The 20112-nt window shown below is 37.8% G+C and overlaps 1 protein-coding gene across 5 annotated transcripts in view; it reads right to left on the bottom strand.

Moving 5' to 3' along the window:
* GRAMD1C (GRAM domain containing 1C) overlaps positions 1-20112 on the bottom strand; it is a 98137-nt gene that overhangs the window by 35964 nt on the left and 42061 nt on the right. For 4 of the 5 annotated variants that reach the window (XM_018039330.1, XM_013962641.2, XM_013962638.2 and 1 more), the window contains one exon: positions 1406-1524. In XM_018039330.1, the coding sequence (XP_017894819.1) occupies positions 1406-1449 (44 nt within the window). In that variant the 5' untranslated portion in view covers positions 1450-1524. Of the gene's footprint in view, positions 1-1405; positions 1525-6121; positions 6447-20112 lie in introns of those variants that run through there. The other variant, XM_013962648.2, reaches the window with a different exon arrangement.

The raw sequence follows: 20112 nt of genomic DNA, 5'->3' as shown, positions 1-20112 counted from the left end.
CCCAGTTTAAAGTGTATAATACAGTTGTTTACTGCCATCACCACTTTTTAATTTTAGAACATTTTTATCACCCCAAAGGAAATCCTATATCCATTAGCAGTCACTTCCATTCTTCCTCTCCCCCAGCTCCTGGCAACTGCTAACCTACTCTCTATCTGCATGGATTTAATGATTCTGGACTTTACTTCGTATAGGTGGAATCATACAATATATGATCTTTTGTGACTGGCTCCTTTGACTTAGCATAATGCTTACTGCAGAATTTTCATGTATTATCCTGAGTTATTTGTATTGCTTCGATCTCAACTACCACTGGACAAAATGCACTTTTATTTGACAGGTTAATAAAAATGTCCACTCTTCCAAGTGAATTCCCATCAGTCAAAAATAGTCTCTCTCTACTCTGAATTTTTCCCACATTACCTATTGCTCTTTTTGGCCTTTATCATTTTCAACCCTCTATTACAAGTATTTGCATTTTCCATAGTGCTATAAGCTCTTTCATCAATGCATTCAAATATTTATTGAGTGCCAACTATAAGTCAACATGATGCTAGGGTATCCTTGAGGAAAAGTCATATCTTTGTACCCTCAAACTATCTTCCAGCTGATTTACTTTATTGTTACATGTATGTTAGGTGGCATATTCCATATAGTCAAAGCTATGGTTTTTCCAGTAGTCATGTATGGATGTGAGAGTTGAACCATAAAGAAGGCTGAGTGCCAAAGAATTGATGCTTTTGAACTGTGGTGCTGGAGAAGACTTAAAAGTCCCTTGGACAGCAAGGAGATCAAATCAGTCAATCCTAAAGGAAATATTCATTGGATATTCATTGGTATATTCATTGGAAGGACTGATGCTGAAGCTGAGGCTCCAATGCTTTGGCCATCTGATGTGAAGAGCCAACTCATTAGAAAAGACCCTGATGCTGGGAAAGATTGAAGGCAGGAGGAGAAGGGGATGACAGAGGATGAGATGGTTGGATGACATCACTCTGTGGATATGAGTTTGAGCAAACTCTGAGAGATAGTGAAGGACAGGGAAGCCTGGCATGCTGTAGTCCATGGGGTCACAAAGAGTCAGACACGACTGAGCATCTAAACAATAAATGAGCGAAGTACTTGGTAGGTACTTCTCCATATCCTTAATAAAAAGGTTTACTAACCCCATGCTTTATGCAAATCCTAGGTGACAGTTAAAAACTTAGAATTATATCATCTGATCTGTATTTCCTTACCAGTTAACAAACTATTCATTGTCCACATCTTTCACTCATTCCTTTACAGAGAAGCAAGAGGCAAATTTCACCCAAGGTGAAACAGAAAGCCTGAATTAATAGTTTAAAATACTTCTGCTTTGACTAAAGATTGATAAATCTTGACATTTCAAAACATTTTGTGGTACCTTGGCTGCACAGTATCCTCAGTTGACAGGGACAAGTTCTCCATCTCTTCAGCATTTAAGCCTAGCTCAGTGCCATAGTTCTCCTGGAGCAGCTGCCAGAATTCCTGTCTGGTCAAGCTCTAGAATGACACAAAGATTAGCCTAACCATTGGGAACATAACAAATTATAACACAGTAACTCAAAACATGAATTCTGACATCAAAATAACCAGCTGTGCAGTTACTAGTATATGGCTTTGGAGTTGCTTGACCTTCTAGATGTCAGTTTTCTGCATCCATAAAAAGTAGGTTAACAGAATGTATCTGACAGAGTTGATACTGGAAATAGGTAGATGATTTTTAAATGCATACTATAATAACTACTGTGAATGGGAGGCAAGATATTTAAAGATATTTCCTCTTTTTATACAATAATTTGTTCATAGTGTCTGGCAATTACTAATCTGTAATTTAAATTTTGCAGTCCAACCAGTGTACCAGGGTGGTGGATCACCATTCAGAATTCCAATCAATTCAGAATCCCCTCCCCTTAATTTATAATGTATCTGAATATTTTAACTATATGTGAAACCTCATATATCAGTAAATTTTTAATTATATTTTCCTAAAATGCAAAAGTCTGGAGTTTAGAATATTTCCTGTTTATTTTTATTTAAAGTTTTTTTTTAAATGTTGACCATTTTTATAGTATTTATTGAATTTGTTACAATAGTGCTTCTGTTTTAATGCTTTGGTTTTTTCACTGTGAGGCATGTAGGATCTTAGCTTTCTGAATAGGTATCAAACCCATACCTGCTGCACTAGAAGGTGCAGTCTAATCACTGGACCACCAGGGAAGTCTTTATTTTTGTTTATTTTTCATAAAGTTCAGCTTGTTCTTTCTTTATAAGTATCACTGGTTGTTGTTCAGTCATTCAGTCATGTCTGACTCTCTACAACCCCCTGTACCTCAGCATGCCAGGCTTCCCTGTCCTTCACCATCTCCCAGAGTTTGCTCAAACTCATGTCCATTGAGTCGGTGATGCCATCCAAACATCTCATCCTGTTATCCCCTTCTGCTCCTGCCTTGAATCCTTCCCAGCATCAGAGTCTTTTCCAATGAGTTGCCTCTTCTCATCAGGTGGCCAAAGTATTGGAGTTTCAGCTTCAAGGTACTATCAGTCCTTCCAAGAATATTCAGGGTTGATTTCCTTTAGGATTGATTGGTTTGATCTCCTTGCAGTCCAAGGGACTCTCAAGAGTCTTCTCCAACACTACAGTTCAAAAGCATCAATTCTTCAGTGCTCAGCCTTTTTTATGGTCCAACTTTCATATCCATACATGACTACTGGAAAAACCATAGCTTTGATTAGATGGACCTTTGTCGGCAAAGTGACCTTTTAGGTTTTCTTCCAAGGAGCTGCTGCTGCTGCTGCTGCTAAGTCGCTTCAGTCGTGTCCAACTCTGTGCGACCCCACCGACAGCAGCCCACCAGGCTCCCCTAAATATCTTTAATTTCATGGCTGCAGTCACCATCCAAAGCGATTTTGGAGCCCAAGAAAATAACATGTCACTGTCTCCCCATCTATTTGCCATGAAGTGATGAGACTGGATGGCATGATCATTTTTTGAATGTTGAGTTTTAAGCCAGCTTTTCACTCTTGTTTTTCACCTTCATCATGAGGCTCTTTAGTTCTTTGCTTTCTGCCATTAGAGTGGTGTCATCTGTGTATCTGAGGTTATTGATATTTCTCCCAGCAACCTTAATTCAAGCCTGTGCTTCATCCAGTCTGTCATTTTCCATGATGTACTCTGCATATAAGTTAAATAAGGAGGGTGACAGTATACAGCCTTGACGTACTCCTTTCCCAATTTGGAACCAGTCCATTGTTCCATGTCTGGTTCTAACTGTTGCTTCTTGACCTGCATACAGGTTTCTCAGGAGGCGAGTAAGGTGATCTCTTTAAGAATTTTCCACAGTTTGTTGTGATCCACACGTCGGTCTTTAGCGCAAAGAAGCAGATGCTTTTCTGGAAATCCCTTGCTTTTTCTATGATCCAACAGATGCTGGCAATTGATCTCTGGTTCCTCTGCCTTTTCTAAATCCAGCTTGGATATCTGGAAGTTCTCGGTTCATATATTGTTGAAGCCTAGGTTGAAGGATTTTGAGCTTTACCTTGTTAGTATGTGAAATGAGCAGAATTGTGTGGTAATTTGAAATTCTTTGGCATTGCCTTTCTTTGGGATTGGAATGAAAACTGATCTTTCCCAGTCCTGTGGCCACTGCTGAGTTTTCCTAAGTCGCTGGCATATTGAGTGCAGCACTTTCACAACATCATCTTTTAGGATTTGAAATAGCTCAGCTGGAATTCCATCACCTCCACCAGCTTTGTTCTTAGTAATGCTTCCTAAGGCCCACTTGACTTCATACTCTAGGATGTCTGGTTCTAGTGAGTGACCACACCATCATGGTTATCTGGGTCATTATGACCTTTTTTGTACAGTTCTTCTGTGTATTCTTGTCACCTCTCCTTAATATCTTCCGTTTCTGTTAAGTCCATCAGGGTTAAATAATCTAATATAAAAAACTCATGTATTACAAAGGAAAACAAAAATAGCATGAAAATCAATGGTCTGATTTTTAGAAACATTATAGATGGTTAATTACATAATTAAGCTAGGTAGAGGGAGGCAGCATTACATGAAGCAATTGCTGGCAAGATTCTTTACTTCTCTCATTCATTCAACAGATATTTATTTAGAACCTACCAAATGTATAGGACAACCCAGGTGGCTCAGCGGTAAAGGATCTACCTATAATGTGGGAGATGCAGGTTTGATCCCCGGGTTGGGGAAGATCCTCTGGAGAAGGAAATGGCAACCCACTCCAGTAATCTTGCCTGAAAAATTCCATGAACAGAGGAGCCTGGTGGGCTACAGTCCATGGGGTCACAAAAGAGTCAGACACAAGTTAGTGACTAAAGCACACAAATGTATACTACTACACTAGATACTAAAAAGGATAGAATGATATCCTACTTGTTCTCTAACAACCTATTATAATATAGTTGAAAAAACATGGGAAACTTTTATGCAAAAGTTAAATAGGACAAACTATAACATTATTACATACTAAAGAACTGATGGAATCAACATGATATAGAAGTATAAAGGAAAGAAACATCAGCGTGGTTTAGGATGATCAGAAAAGGCTTCACATTATAGAAGGGTCTTCAGCTGAGCTGAAAGAATACAACAAATAGAGGAAATGGAGAAATTAAAAAATTAGGAAGCGGAAGTCTATATAAAAATATAGAATAAATACATGAAAAACACAAACAATATTTGTTCTGAAGTCAGCAAACACTGTATCAAACTACTTGAAGTAAAAATATTAAGTGAGGAAGTAGTAGGGATAAATATAGAGATTTTACAAGGCCAAAATATACAGATATCTTGAATTCTTCCCAGCTATTCCCGACAACAAATACCACATTTCCTTTTTTTTCCCCTCTCTCTGTTTATCCGCTCTGTCTAGTAGCTTTGGTATCTTTGTTTGTTATGTTACACTAGATGACCTTCATCATTTCATGGAAACTCAGAGACATTAAGAACAAAATTTCTGCACTTTAGACTGCTACTTCCCAGATGACTAGCATTTCATAAGAGTAGCTGTTGAAACTTCAGATATTATTTCAAAAAGTCAAAAATATCCAAACAGTTACCAACAATAAAGTTATTCAAGCTGGGTAAAATGTCAGGTCACTTTGTTTGGGGCTGAATTCTATTAACCTAGAGTGGTTATCTCAGGCTGATAAGAAACTCTCATTGGAAATAATGAACGTCTAATAAACAGTAAACAATAAGGTTCTAACATTTTATTATTTAACATACATTACTTAATTGGTGGATAAAAAGTCTTTTGAAGCATAGTGTCCATAGAATAAAAATAACAAGGATCACTAGTGGTAGAGAAAGTTAAGAAACAACTGTGCTTGATCCTAAAGGTTCCCCAACCTGTCTGACTCTCACTCCAGAAGAACCATTTGTGAATAGCTTTTTTTTTTTTTTACAATAGCAGTTAGCTAAGACTGATAATTAGCTCTGATAATTATAACTGATATATTCCAAAGATGTTATCTTTGAAACACTTTCAATATCATAAATGCATGGTTAACTTTATAAAGAGAAACAAGCAATATTTCAATATACTTATGGAAGATTAAGCTTTTATAAAAACTCTTCAGGAAATAATTGGTATCAAAATATTCAAAAAACAAACTAAAACAAGTAGATAAACAATGAGCTATACACTCTGACAGCTTCCTAAGTGTGAAAGAAATGAAACTTATGAGTAAAATAGTAACAATAAAAATACAATTTTATTTGGCTACATATATAAATGTTTTAAATACATTATCATATACTATCAGGAAGTTAATAGAGTAACTTCAATATATTTTAATCTATTAATTCAATACAAATATATAAGGTTAAGAGAAAACAAGATAGAACTCATTTAATTTGCCACTTATAGATTTGCTAATTTGTTAAAAATGACTTTTTCTACAAAGTTGGCACAAAGTCACAAAAATGATTATTTACAGCCACGTTGAATATTCAAACACTAAAACATATACCCAGACTGATATTCATATTCTTTCAATAATCAGCAGCAAACCTGGGTTAGGTAACCTTAAAGAAACTTTAAATCTTAAACAAAGGTTGACCACCTACCTGGGAACAATGGGGAGGAAGGCTCCCCTTTCAGTCTACAGAGACGAATCAAGCAGTAATCAGATAAGGCTCAAAAGTCAGATCAATTTCTAGCCCTGAAAGCTTGGTATTCTTAGTACACTGCAAGGTTTCTCTACAGTAGAGTTCCAAACATTTAATGACAGTTATGTAAAATCACTGCTCTAATCTTCTAGTTTTGTTATGGATTTTCCTTATAAAAGACAAGCTCTACTATAACTTAAAGCACATTATTTGTCACTTCCTGGTTTGCAGCACCGGCGCTCTTTTCCAGGCTGCCGGTCAGAATGCAGAACTGGAAGTTACACCTCACTCTACAGGTTCCCAAGCCACTCCTACTGGGAGAGGGTAGGTAAACAAGGCTTTATTAAAGGGACAGGTCCCAATTTCTTCTGTTCTACACATCGATTAGAAACAATAAAATGCAAATGAAAATATCTTGCTTATGCTCCATTATGTAAAATGCCTATTGCAATAATATCTTAATCTTTTTGTTAAAGTTAAATATTCGATATATTAAGGGTTAAATTTTCTTCTCCATGCTGATGCCTCCTAGTCAATCCTGGCAATGTCATCACTTCTTCAGTGCTAAGTCACATCCCCATGAGACTCCTGCATTAACCCTTTACAACTAGCCAGGATTTCATTTCTTGAGTATTGTAAACGGAATGTCAGGAACGAGCTTTTTGGGTGGAGCAATTCCAAGAAGCAGTCAGCACATTTTTCATCACTCAGACATTTACATCTTGATTACTCAATAATTCTTTCCTTTAGAAGTATTTTTAACTTTATTCAGAATAATTACCTGACAGGGACCTCGACTACAGTAAACACTATGCAGAGTCTCAACTACCAGTTCTAATTTATAACCCAGAAGAAAAATTTTCATCTAAATGAAAGACCAAATCTTGCCCTAATTTCTACCTAGCTGTTTCAGCTAGTTTAGTAAAGAGTGTGACAAGTCAAAGGCTATTTGATGAACTGCAAGGATTAACCCCTTGGTGATGAGGTAGGGTGGCTAAAATCTAATCATTTTATACAACAGCAGAATAAGGGACCAAAGTGACATTGGAAGATACTATTTGGTCAAACTGAAGAGAGCTCATTATGGGGTGGGCTTCCACTCCCCAAAAACCAGTGCTCTTGACATATTATGGCAGTTCTCATTGACCCAAACCACAGATAAGTATCTTTACTCTACCATGGTAACTAAAGAGCTATGAGAAAAACATACATTAACTGTACTGTAAGTGATCATTATATACTTTTGCCAAGTATAAAAATCCCTTATAGTAAATGACTGGATACAGAGCGGAGCTCAGCAGATCTAAGAGGGAAAACAGAACCTAAGCCTGGACCTGAAGAAAGTCCGACATACAAAGGCTGAGTGGAAGAGGAGTACCCAGAAAAAAAGGATAAAAATTCAAGGGAGGCAGAAGAAAGTTCAGAAAGAATGACATGGAAATCAAGGGAAAAAGGTATTTTAAAATAGAGGGACTACACCATGGTGTGAAATGCTGCTGAAACATCAAGAAAGACAAGCTTATGTATGTCAAATTCAAGTGCGCAGAGGAATGAAGCAATCTGGCAAGCCAGCTGACCATAACTGGAGAGGGCAGGGAGAGGGTAACACAGAGAGGAAGAAGGACAGAGTCTCTAGGGGAGGGGGAAGCAGCCAGGTATGAAGAGCCCATATTCCATGTTAAATATAGAAGGGAACCTACCAGTTTACACATAGAAAAGCAATAACTGTGGATATGTTCTTTTTAAAGATATACTTTTAAAATGACAGCTTCTGTGATAACAACCTGAAGGACAGATTAGAGTGTTTAAAGAGACATTTAGGAGACTACTGCAATGGTTCAAGCTAGAAATGATGAGGGTCTTGATGACTGGCATGACACATTGGCAAAGAAGAGGTGAGAAAACAAAGATGCACTGGGTTTCTGGCTTGGGTGGCTGGTCAGGAGGAGGTATACTTCACTGACCAAGGGAAAATAGATGGAGGAGTTCTGCCAACCAGAAAGGTAAAAAAGAAGGAACATTAGACAAATACTTCTACACTGCCAGGTTACTATATAGACTATGTGACTAAAATACTTAGCAATTTGCATTTTTTCCCCGGTAGGTTTGAATACTGCTCTTATTAGATTTCTAACACTACTGGAAAACTTCTAGATTTCCAAGTAATTTCAAAAGGAAGAATCATTGGAGAGGGGCATAAGGAAGAATAAGAGGTTTGATAAGGCTGAAGAGTCTGCAAGAGGAAGCTGGATGGCACTCTTCTCAAAGATGACACTAACTTGATCAGTTAACCACTATTTGGAGAATGGCCTCAGCACTGTTGACTTCCTAGAGAGGCACTCAGAGCATCTGACTCAAACCAGCTACACTCACAAGCTGCACACACATGCTCCATAGTAAATACACTAATGCTCAGAACAGTCTTTTTCTAGACTTCAGAAGGCGTTCATCCTTACCATCCAGGTGCCTGAATACCTTGGAAGTCGGATTAGTAATCAGAAATCTGCATGATAAGCATGAAGTCAGAACAAAGGTAGCCAGTTTTTAAGGGAAAAACTACCTGTGATGCTGGTGAAGCCTGATAAGTCACCTCTGTCTCATCTCTGTTCACTCCTCCACTGGTCAAAGTCTACCTCTGTGATTTTGCTTTTCTGGCCTAAGTCCTAAGTCCTAGGCCTAAGTCTGGCCAAGTCCCCTTCAGATCAACGTATTTTTCCTTTATAGATACTAACATAAGTAATCAACTGCTTTTGTGTGTTTTTTTTAAATAATTTTTTTCCATTTTTGGCTGTGCTGGGTCTTCACTGCTGCTCAGGCTTTCTCTAGTTGCTGCAAGCAGGGGCTACGCCTGGTGCAGTCCACAGGCTTCTAATTGCTGTGGCTTCTCTTGCTGTGGAGCTCAGGCTCTAGGGTGTGTGAACTTCAGTAGTTGCGGCATCTGGGCTTCAGTAGTTGTGGCTCCCAGTCTCTAGACCAACAGGCTCAACAGTTGTGGCGCACAGTCTTAGGTGTTCTGTGGCATGTGGGGTCTTCCCAGATCAGGGATCAAACCCATGTCTCCTGCACTGACAGACAGATTCTTTACCACTGAACCTTCAGGGAAGCCCTCAATCAGCTGTTTTAAACCACTTTTCCCCCAAGCATCATCCTTTAATTACAGATTCCCCAAGTAGAAGTTAGAGTGACTTGTATCAAAATTGGGAGACGGTGGGTCGACATACATTGAAAACCTATCCTCATCACTTGGTCTCTAATTCTGACATATGCCTCCTCCTCCTTTTGGCCTTTGGGAATAAGCCTGAGAGCCATTCTGTCTCAAGTTTTAGAATTTAAAATGAGTGCAGATTTCTGCTCTATTAGGCCCTGGATTTAAACACTCAGTCTTAGTTCAGTTCAGTCACTCAGTTGTGTCTGACTCTTTGCGACCCCATGGACTATAGCACACCAGGCTTCCCTGTCCATTACCAACTCCCAGAGCTTACTCCAACTCATGTCCACAGAGTCAGTGATGCCAGCCAACCAACTCATCTTCTGTTGTCCCCTTCTCCTCCTGCCTTCAATCTTTCCCATCATCAAGGTCTTTTCCAATGAGTTGGTTCTTTGCATCAGGTGGCCAAAGTACTGGAGTTTCAGCTTCAACATCAGTCCTACCAATGAATATTCAGGACTGCTTTCCTTAGGATGGACTGGATGGATCTCCTTGCAGTCCAAGGGACTCTCAAGAGTCTTCTCCAACACCACAGTTCAAAAGCATCAATTCTTCAGTGCTCAGCTTTCCTTATAGTCCAACTCTCACACCTATACATGACTACTGGAAAACCCAAAGCTTTGAATAGATGGACCTTTGTTGGCAAAGTAACGTCTCTGCTTTTCAATATGCTGTCTAGGTTGGGCATAACTTTTCTTGCAAGGAGCAAGTGTCTTTTAACTTCATGGCTGCAGTCACCATCTGCAGTGATTTTGAAGCCCAAGAAAATAAAGTCTGTCACTGTTTCTATTGTTTCCCCATCTATTTGCCATGAAGTGATGGAACCAGATACCATGATCTTAGTTTTCTGAATGTTGAGTTTTAAGCCAACTTTTTTACTCTCCTCTTTCACTTTCATCAAGAGGCTCTTTAGTTCTTTTTCGTTTCCTGTAAGTGTGGTGTCATCTGCATATCTGAGGTTATTGATAACCAATAACCTCAGTCTCAGTATGTACTCTTAAATTTCCATGGAGAGTGAGCTTCCCAATAGCCCCATGCACTGGCAAGAAACATCACTGTTATGTCTCTCAGAGGAAAAACAGTGCAAAAAGAACAGTTTGATTTCTGTACACATCCTGCCTATATTAATAGTATCAGTAATCCTAAATCTAACAATATGATAATATCACTAGAAACATAAAAATAGCAATGATGTCGTGGTGGGCTGGGGCCAGATCATAATGTCTCTAAATAAAATTTTAGATTTGGTGGTCTGGCTCTGACACAAAACATGGAATGGGGAGCAGCTTACCCTCAACCAAATAGTGGAGGACTAGAGTGGGGGGAAGGCTAAGGTTCTCTAAAAAATATAGAAAACACTAATTGTTTGTATCCCAGAAGGGAGCTATCACTGTCTTCTGGCCCCACAAATTCCAACCACTCAATGTCTGTTCTTCAAGAAGGTGCTAAACTCAAAGGTTGTGAACGAAGCTGAAATGCTATCAATTACAGCATGAAGGACATGGTGACGCTTTAGACGCATGTCTAAAATTGGAGACTTACAGTAAGTAAACTAAGTCAAATATCTGAAATAAACTGCCTTTTCTGAAGGAAAGCATCAGAGGAACTGTATGAATGGGGGAAAAAATGTACTTTTAAAAGCTTTCTTTCTCAAAGGCACCATATCTTCCTCAGGTTTTTTGCCCCTCTTGTAGATTTATCTTACTGGAGAAATTTAAATACACACATACATGACATACACACACACAGAGAAATTTAAAATCATCCTGTTGTCTTAATCAATCCTAATGGAGTAATCTTTTATATAGATTTATATGCTTTAAGACTTTCTCAGGCAAAAGTAAGCAAAAATATCACTTATTTCACTCTCAAATTCCTGAATTACAAGTAAATACGATTATAATATTCTGAACTTAAACTATCTAAAAATAGTTTGAATATACCCAAAATTTATTCTTCAAATTACTTGTGTTTTCTCTATAATTTTGTAGTTAGGCTGTATAATTAATGGATTTTGGTTTTTACCTTCTCTTTTTAAATACAGGATTACAAAAGATCAACGAATCTAACCAATGTGGCTTATCACTTTAAAAAACTAGAAGATAATCATGGCTCATAAAATTATGGACAACACTTAGACTACATCAAGCACCTAGCCCTATGCTGCTGCTGCTGCTAAGTCGCTTCAGTCGTGTCCGACACTGTGCGACCCCATAGATGGCAGCCTACTAGGCTCCTCTGTCCCTGGGATTCTCCAGGCAAGAACACTGGAGTGGGTTACCATTTCCTTCTCCAATGCATGAAAGTGAAAAGTGAAAGTGAAGTCGCTCAGTCATGCCCAACTCTTAGCAACTCCATGGACTGCAGCCTACCAGGCTCCTCCATCCATGGGATTTTCCAGGCAAGAGTACTGGAGTGGGCTACCATTGCCTTATCTGACCTAGCCCTATGCCTGGCACCTAATACTTCCTAAGTGGGAGTTACTATTATTGTTATAGATATTAATAAGTTAAAAAGGACTGTTCTTCAAAGATCACTAAGAGAGTACAGGAAGAGTAGCTATGTTGTTGATTCTGTTTTCTAATTCCTTCTCTCAGTGAATTCTACAGTGTTTAAAATTCCAATTAGGACAGCTTTAAAACTGAGATCTCACCTTCAACTTTCATTAAGTTGTGTATAGTATTTAACATACCAGTATAAACACTGATTTTTGTCATAGTATAGACCAGAAACAGTAAGCATTCTCTTTATTAAAATGAGAGTATAGGGATATTTCCTGGTGGTCTAGTGGTTAGGACTCTGTGTTTTCACTGCTGAGGGTACAAGTTCAATTCCTGGTTGGGGAACTAAGATCCCATAAGCCATGTGGTATATAGCTGCCAAAAAAATCATTTTAAATGAGAGTATACTGTCCACTTGAAACAGAGTTGCATGTTCAACGTTAAAGATAACCAAGCAATGCAAAGATCTGAAAGGTATAACTACAGTAAAGATGGTGATACTCCTCATGCACACATCAAAAACATAGGCGACATCAGGAAGTTTTCAAAAAGGGTTTGCTTTTACTTGCAGCCTATAGAAAAACGTTACTTGGCTATGATGGCCTCAGAAGTATTCCGCAAGTCCCTCTCTTTCACCCACTTCAAAGAGCTTTTTTTTTTCCCCCTTTAATAATTAAATTTCAGATCTCAGTTTCTTCTAGCTCTTTCTGTAAACCTGAACTTTATCATTTCTCTGGAGGTATTTGTTTTTGTGAGGATGCATCCCAACTCACTTGCATGTAATAAGTGTAAAAGTGATTTGGAGAGGACGCTCAGATCCAGGGTATAACAAACACAAACTGCAGTAGCAGTCTCAGGCTCCTTGTTAGAATGAGGGAATGCACTCAGAAAACACGTGCTATTTGTGGGGCAGGGTTAATCACAATATGTCCCTAGGGCAATCCTGGAGTTTTCAGCCCCTGCCAGTAAGAGCAGCCCAGGAGGCGAGGTGGGGCCTTCCAGCAGCAGGACCTGAAAGGGCAGAGTGGAGTTGCCAGTGCTTAGGGCTTACTGCATTCACTTGGTGCTCTCCCCAGGTGGCTGCCATGCACCACTGGACCCAGCATCCTTGGGCCCACCACCCTAAGCATCTCCCAGGCAGAAGCATGGGCATGGGGCTCCGGGGAGACTGGACACCCAAATGACAATACAGACTTAAGGGGGTGGGAGGAGGTTGACCTTGAGGCTGCCCTGCCCATCTTGTCTTTTCCCTTAAGAAGGGGGGAGGATCTGGGCTTGACAAGATCCCCTACCACCACCCCTACCCACTTCTCTCCTCTCTCTCCATCTCCTGACTTCCAGGTCACTTTGAGTCCCCCAGCATTCAGGAAAAGAGAGAGCATTCAAGCAGAGCACGTTTGAAAGACCCAGACCTCAGCAGCTGCCTGAAAAATCAAAAGCTATTCAATCCTAAGAGTACTCTAGTGAGGGGCTTAGCTGGGTGGTGGGGAGGAGAGGAGGTAAGGTTTCTGACAGTGGTGTTTAAACTCCTGCTGCAAAGAAGGAGCCTTTCTTATAATCTGGAAATCTCTACTCTTCCTTCAAGCCATATATATATTTTTAAATAACAGCTTTACTGAGCTATAATTTACATATCATAAAATTCACTTTTCTAAAAGCATACAGTATGGAGGTTCCTTAAAAAAACTAAAAATAGAGCTACCATACGATCCAGCAATTCCACTCCTGGGCATATATCCAGAGAAAACCATAATTCAAAAATATACATGCACCCTAATGTTTACTGCAGCACTATTTACAATAGCTAAGATATGGAAGCAACCTAAGTGTCCATCAACAGATGAATGGGTAAAGAAGATGTGGTGCATACATATAATGGAATGTTACTCAGGCATAAAAAAGAATGAAATAAAGCCATTTGCAGCAACATGGATGGACCTAGAGATTATCACACTAAGTGAAGTCAAAGACAAATATCACATGATATCACTTATATGTGGAATCTACAGAAATGATACAAATGAACTCACAAACAGAAACAGATGCACAGATTTAGAAAACAAACATGTTTAACAAAGGGGAAAGGTGGCGCAGGGGGGATAAATTAGAAATTTGGGATTAACAGATATACATTGCTATATATAAAATAGATAACCAACAAAGACATGCTATATAGCACAAGGAACTCTACTCAATACTCTGTAATAGCCTATATGGAAAAGAAGTTGAAAAAGAACAAATATATCCATGTGCTGCACTGTGCTTAGTCACTCAGTCATGTCCAACTCTTTGCAACCCCCATGGACTGTGTAGCCTGCCAGGCACCTTGACAACGGGGATTCTCCAGGCCAGAATACTGGAGTAGGTTGCCATGCCCTCTTCCAGGGGATCTTCCCAACCCAGGGATCGAAACCAGGTCTCCCACACTGCAGGCAGAATCTTTATGATCCGAGTCACCAGAGAAGCCGAGATATATGTATATGTATAACTAAACCACTTTGCAGTATACCCAAAACTAACACAACATTGTAAATCAAATATACTCCAATAAAAAATAAAATATTTTTAATGTTATTGCAAAATAATGGCTATAGAGAAATAAATATCTGTCAAAAAAATAAAAAATAATAGTTCTACTGAGCTATAATTCACATAGCATTAGGTTCACTTTTCTAAAAGCATATATATCAGTAGTATTTAGCATATCCTGAGTTGTACAGCTATCACTACTAACTTTAGAATATTTTCATCAACCTGAAAAGATATCCAAATTCATTAGCAGTCACTCCACATTCCTTCCTCTCCCTAGCAACAAATTTATTTTCAACTTCTATGAATTCGCCTGTTCTGGACATTTAATTAAAATAGAATTATACAGGAGAAGGAAATGGCAACCCACTCCAGTGTTCTTGCCTGGAGAATCCCAGGGACAGAGGAGCCTGGTGGGCTGCCATCTATGGGGTCGCACAGAGTCAGACATGACTGAAGCGACTTAGCAGCAGCAAAGGCAGCAGCTTGTGGAAAAACCCAATTGAACTTTGCAGGCTACCCAACATATTAGTTTCAGATGTATGACAGTGATTCAATATTGTTATAGGTTATATACTCCATTTAAAGTTATTAAAAGATAATGGCTATTATTTCCCTGTACTGTAAAATCCTGAAATACTTTGGCTCAGAGGTTAAAGCGTCTGACTCCAATGCAGGAGACCCGGGTTCGATCCCTGGGTTGGGAAGATCCCCTGGCGAAGGAAATGGCAACCCACTCCAGTATTCTTGCCTGGAGAATCTCATGGACAGAGAAGCCTGGTAGGCTACAGTCCACGGGGTCGCAAACAGTCGACACAACTGAGTGACTTCACTTTCACTTTCACTTTGCATATATTTCAGACTGCAAATAATTCGTTCATATGATTGTGTAATAACACAGTCTTTACCCTGTTATTGGCTCTTTCTTATATAAACAATGCTATGGTGAACATCTTGCACATAAAAAAAAATAGAATCATACAATATGTGTTCATTTAGGACTGGCTTCGTTCACATAGCATAATGTTTCAAGATTTACCATGTTGTACCATGTATCCATACTTCACTCCTTTTTATTGCTAAATAATATTCCATTGTATGAATAGAATGTATTCTACTCATTGTATATACAAAATAATGTATATTTTTATGCATACTTTCATCTGTTGATATTTCCATTTTTTGGCCACTATGAATAATGCTATGAATATTTGATTGCAAGTTTTTGTGTGAACCATATGCTTTCAATTTTCTTGCACTAATACAGAAATGGAATTGCTGGGTCATATGGTAGCTCTATATTCAACGTTTTGAGGAACTGCCAAACTGTTTTTCAAACATTTCAAAGTTTTACAATGCCACCAGCAATGCATGAGGGCTCCAGTTTAACCACGTGTTCAACATTTGTTAATGTCTGTCTTTTTATTTTAGCCATCCCAGTGGGTGTGAAGTGGTATATCTCATTGTAGTTTTGATGTATGTTTCTCTAAAAGCTAATGACCCTAAGCATCTTTGCATGTACTTGGTCATTTGCATATGTTCTTTGAAGAAATTACTACTCAAAATCTTTGCCCATTTTTCACTTGGCTATTTGTCTTTTTCCTGTTGAGTTGTAAGAGTTCTTCATGTATTCTGGATATAAATACCTCCTCAGATATATAACTTGCACATTTTCTCTCCCAATCTATGAGTTAGTTGTCTTTTCCCTTTCATGATGGGACCCATCAAACACAAAAGCTTTTAATTTTGATGAAATTGAATTTATCTATTTTTTTCTATTGTCACTTGAGCTTTTTGGCCATGCAGCATGTGGGATCTTAGCTCCCTGACCAGGGATCAAACCCACACCCTCTGCACTGGAAGCGTGGAGCCTTCACCACTGGACCACCAGGAAAGTCTTGTCACTTGAGCTTTCGATGCCATAGCTAAGAAACCACTGTCTAATCCAAAGGTCTTGAGTATTTACACCTAGAGTTTCTTCTGATAACTTTATACTTTAAGACCTGCATTTAAGCCTAAAATCCATTTTGAGTTAATTTTTGTATATGATATGACGTAGGGGTTAAAATTCACTCTTTCACATGTTGATATCTAGTTATTACAACAGCAAACCATTTGGTGAATCCAGCACTATTCTTTCCTCACCGAACTGTTTTGGCACCCTTGTCAAAAATCAATTTATGATTGATAATTTTAAGATTTCTAGATTCTCATTTCTATGCCATTGATCTTCATGTCTAGACTTTTGCCAGTAGGTATACTGCCTTGATTACTGGTTTGTAGTAAACATTGAAATCAAGAAGCATAAGTCTTCTAGCGTTAAGAACCTAATTGTATTCCCCCAAATTCACATGTTGAAACTCTAACCCCCAATATGGCTATACTTGGATATAGAGATTTTAAGGAGAAAATTTAAGTTAAATGAGGTTGCTCTAGTCTGAATTGTGTCCACCTACAATCCATATGTTGAAGCCCCAACTCCCAATGTAATGGTATTTGGAGATGGGGGCCTTTGGGTTCCGAAACTCTAAGAAAATAAATTTCTGTTGTTTAAGCTGTTCAGTTGATAGCATTTTGTCATGGCAGACCTAACAGACTAACTCATCCAACTTGGTTCTTCTTTTTCAAGATTGTTTTTGCTATTCTGGGTAACTTACATTTCCATGTGAATTTTAGGATCCACTTGTCAATTTCTATAAAAGTGTCAGTTGGGATTCTGATAGGGATTGTATTAAATCTGCAAATTAACTTGTGGAGTATTGTCATCTTAGCAATATTAAGTTATCTAATCCATGAGCATGAGATTCTTTTCTTTTACTTAAGTTGCCTTTAATTTCTTCCAACAATTGCTGAATTTATTTATTGGTTCTAGCACATTTTTATTGGTTTTCTTGGGATTATATATATACAAAAACATGTCATCTATCAATGGAGATTGTTTTATTTCCTCATTTTTAAAGTAGATGTCTTTTACTTTTTTTTCCTTGTATAATTTTCCTGGCTAGAACCTTCAATACAATGTTGGATAGAAGTGGTAAGAAAGGGCATCCTTTGTCTTATTCCTAACCTTAAAGGGGAATTATTAGTCTTTCACCAGTAAATATGTGGCTATGAACTTTATCCAACTAATGAAATTCCTTCCTAGCCCTAGCTTGTTTTTCTTTTTTAATCATGAAAGGATGTTGTATTTTGTCAAAAATTTTTGCTGTACTGATTGACATGATCATGTTTTTTGTCCTTTATTCTACTAATAGTGTATTACATTGATTTTCATGTGTTGAACAACCTTGTATAAATCATGGTATATAATCTTTTTATATGTTGCTGATTTTGGCTTGCTAATATTTTCTTGAGGATTTTTGTTTCTACATTCATAGACACAATGAACATAAATATTGGTCTGTAGTTTTCCTGTGATGTTCTTTGTCTGGTTTTGGTATCACGGTAATAATACTGCCTCCATAGAGCAAGTTGGGAACTCCTTTTTGGAATGTTTTGTGACAGACTGGTGTTAATTCTACTGTAACATTTGACAGATTGATCAGTGAAGCCATCTGGGCCTGAGTTTTTCTCTGTTGGTAGATTTTTGATTACTAATTCAATCTCTTTCCTAGTTATAGGTTTATTCAGATTTTCTATTTCTGACTGAGTCAGTTTCAATAGTTTGTGACTTTCTAGTTATCTGTCCATTTCGTTTGGGTTAATTAATTTGTTGGTATACAACTGTTCATAGTATAAACCATTTCCTTTTGTAAGGTTAGTAATAATGTTACCACTTTCACTTCTGAAACATAATTTTAATCTTTTTTCTTGGGTAACCTAGCTAAAGGTTTGTCAATTTTGGTGATCTTTTTTATTTTTTTTTTTAGTTTTTAAAGTATTTTATTAGGATTTGGTGATCTTTTCAAATAAAGAATTTATGGTTCTTTTAATTAACATTATTTTTCCATTCTTTATTTCATTCATTTTTTATTCTAACCTTTACTGTTTCCTTGCTTCTATTTGCTTTGTGTTTAGTTTTCTCTCTTTTTTCTAATTTCTTAAGGTGGAAAGTTATTGATTTGAGATCACTCTTCTTTTTCAATGTAGGTGTTTATAGTTATAAATCTCCCTCTTAGGCACTGCTTTAGCAAACTTTATCTCATAAGTTTTGGTATGTTGTGTTTCTCTTTTCATTTATTCAAAGTATTTTCTAATTTTCCTTGTGATTTCTCCTTTCACTCATTGGCTTTCTATGAATATTATGCTTAATACCCACTTTTTTGTGAGTTTCCCAAATTTCCTTCTATTACTGAATTCTAATTTCATCCCACTGTGATTAGAGACCACATTTTGTATTATTTCAATTCTTTTGGATTTATTAAAGCTTGTTTTATGACCTGGTAGATATCCAATTTTAAAAATCTATTAATAAGTCTTGCTTCATTAATAACCTAGGGAGGTCCCTGGTGGCCTAGCGGTTAGGATTCCAGGCTTTCACAGCCATGGCCTGGGTTCAGTCCCTGGTCAGGGAAGTGAGATCCCAGAAGCCATGCAGTGAGGCCAAAATAATAATAATAGGAACCTTAATTTGGGAGGAGTTCTGGATAATGATATCTCTAAGCTGCTGGGGCACAGAACGTATGCTAGAAACAAAAACAACTAATAGTACCACAATTAACCTTTCCTTAATACAATAGAGCACACTGTAAGATAAATATTTAATAGTGTAGTTTTCCCCCCATGATGATGGAAAAGAGATCACTGAATCAATATAGCGAGGTAGTTAGGACCAAGATCTCTGCAATTAAACTACCTGGGTTAATATCTTGGCACTACCACTTAGTTCTATGACTTGGAGTCACTTTTCTTTAGCTTCCTCGTGTACACAATAGGAATAATTATGGTAGCAAATTTCTGTGAGAACCAAAGAGAAAATAAATGTAAAAATACACAGTATGTATAACAAGTATTATATATTTGGCAAATGCTAGTTGTTGTTATCATTATGAAAATTTAAATGTTTGACCCTGAAATTCCATTACCTATGTGAGAAAGAGCCACACGTGAGCTTAAGAAAGCATGGTCAGGCTGTTCACCACAGTACTGTTTGTAATAAAACAATGGAAATGAACTAATGGTCTAGGAAACCATAATAAATCCATTCTGCAAAATATTATACAGTACATTAATAAAAAGAGATAGGCCGATCTATATGTGCTAAACTGTGACTCCAAGAGATAATGTTAAGTCTTTTTTTAAGAAAACAGACCTGATGGACAACAAATATAGGATAGCATTTACTTTAAAAATAAAGCAAAGATATATGCTTATATATATAGATTTATACATGTAAAAACAAAGGAAAGATATGAAAAGATATATGCTATCCCATGGACTGTAGCCCACCAGGCTCCTCTGCCATGGGATTTCCCAGGCTAGAATACTGGAGTGGGTTGCCATTTCCTTCTCCAGGGAATCTTCCCAACCCAGGGACTGAACGTGAGTCTCCTGCATTGGCAAGGCAGGTTCTTTACCACTGGGCCACCAGGAAAGCCCTGAAAAGATATATACCAAACTGATAATAGTGTTTGCCTCTAAAAAGGCAATGAGATTAGCATGGAAGGAAGATGTTAGTTTCAGAACTGTTTGATAACTTTGTCAAATAATGCAACGTATACGTATGTGGACAAAAATTCAATTAACCATCAAGCCAAGAAAAAAAGAGAAAT

Source organism: Capra hircus, chromosome 1, assembly GCF_001704415.2.
Source record: "Capra hircus breed San Clemente chromosome 1, ASM170441v1, whole genome shotgun sequence".
In the NCBI taxonomy this organism is placed as follows: Eukaryota; Metazoa; Chordata; class Mammalia; order Artiodactyla; family Bovidae; genus Capra; species Capra hircus.
This window is presented reverse-complemented; position numbering and strand designations above follow the sequence as displayed.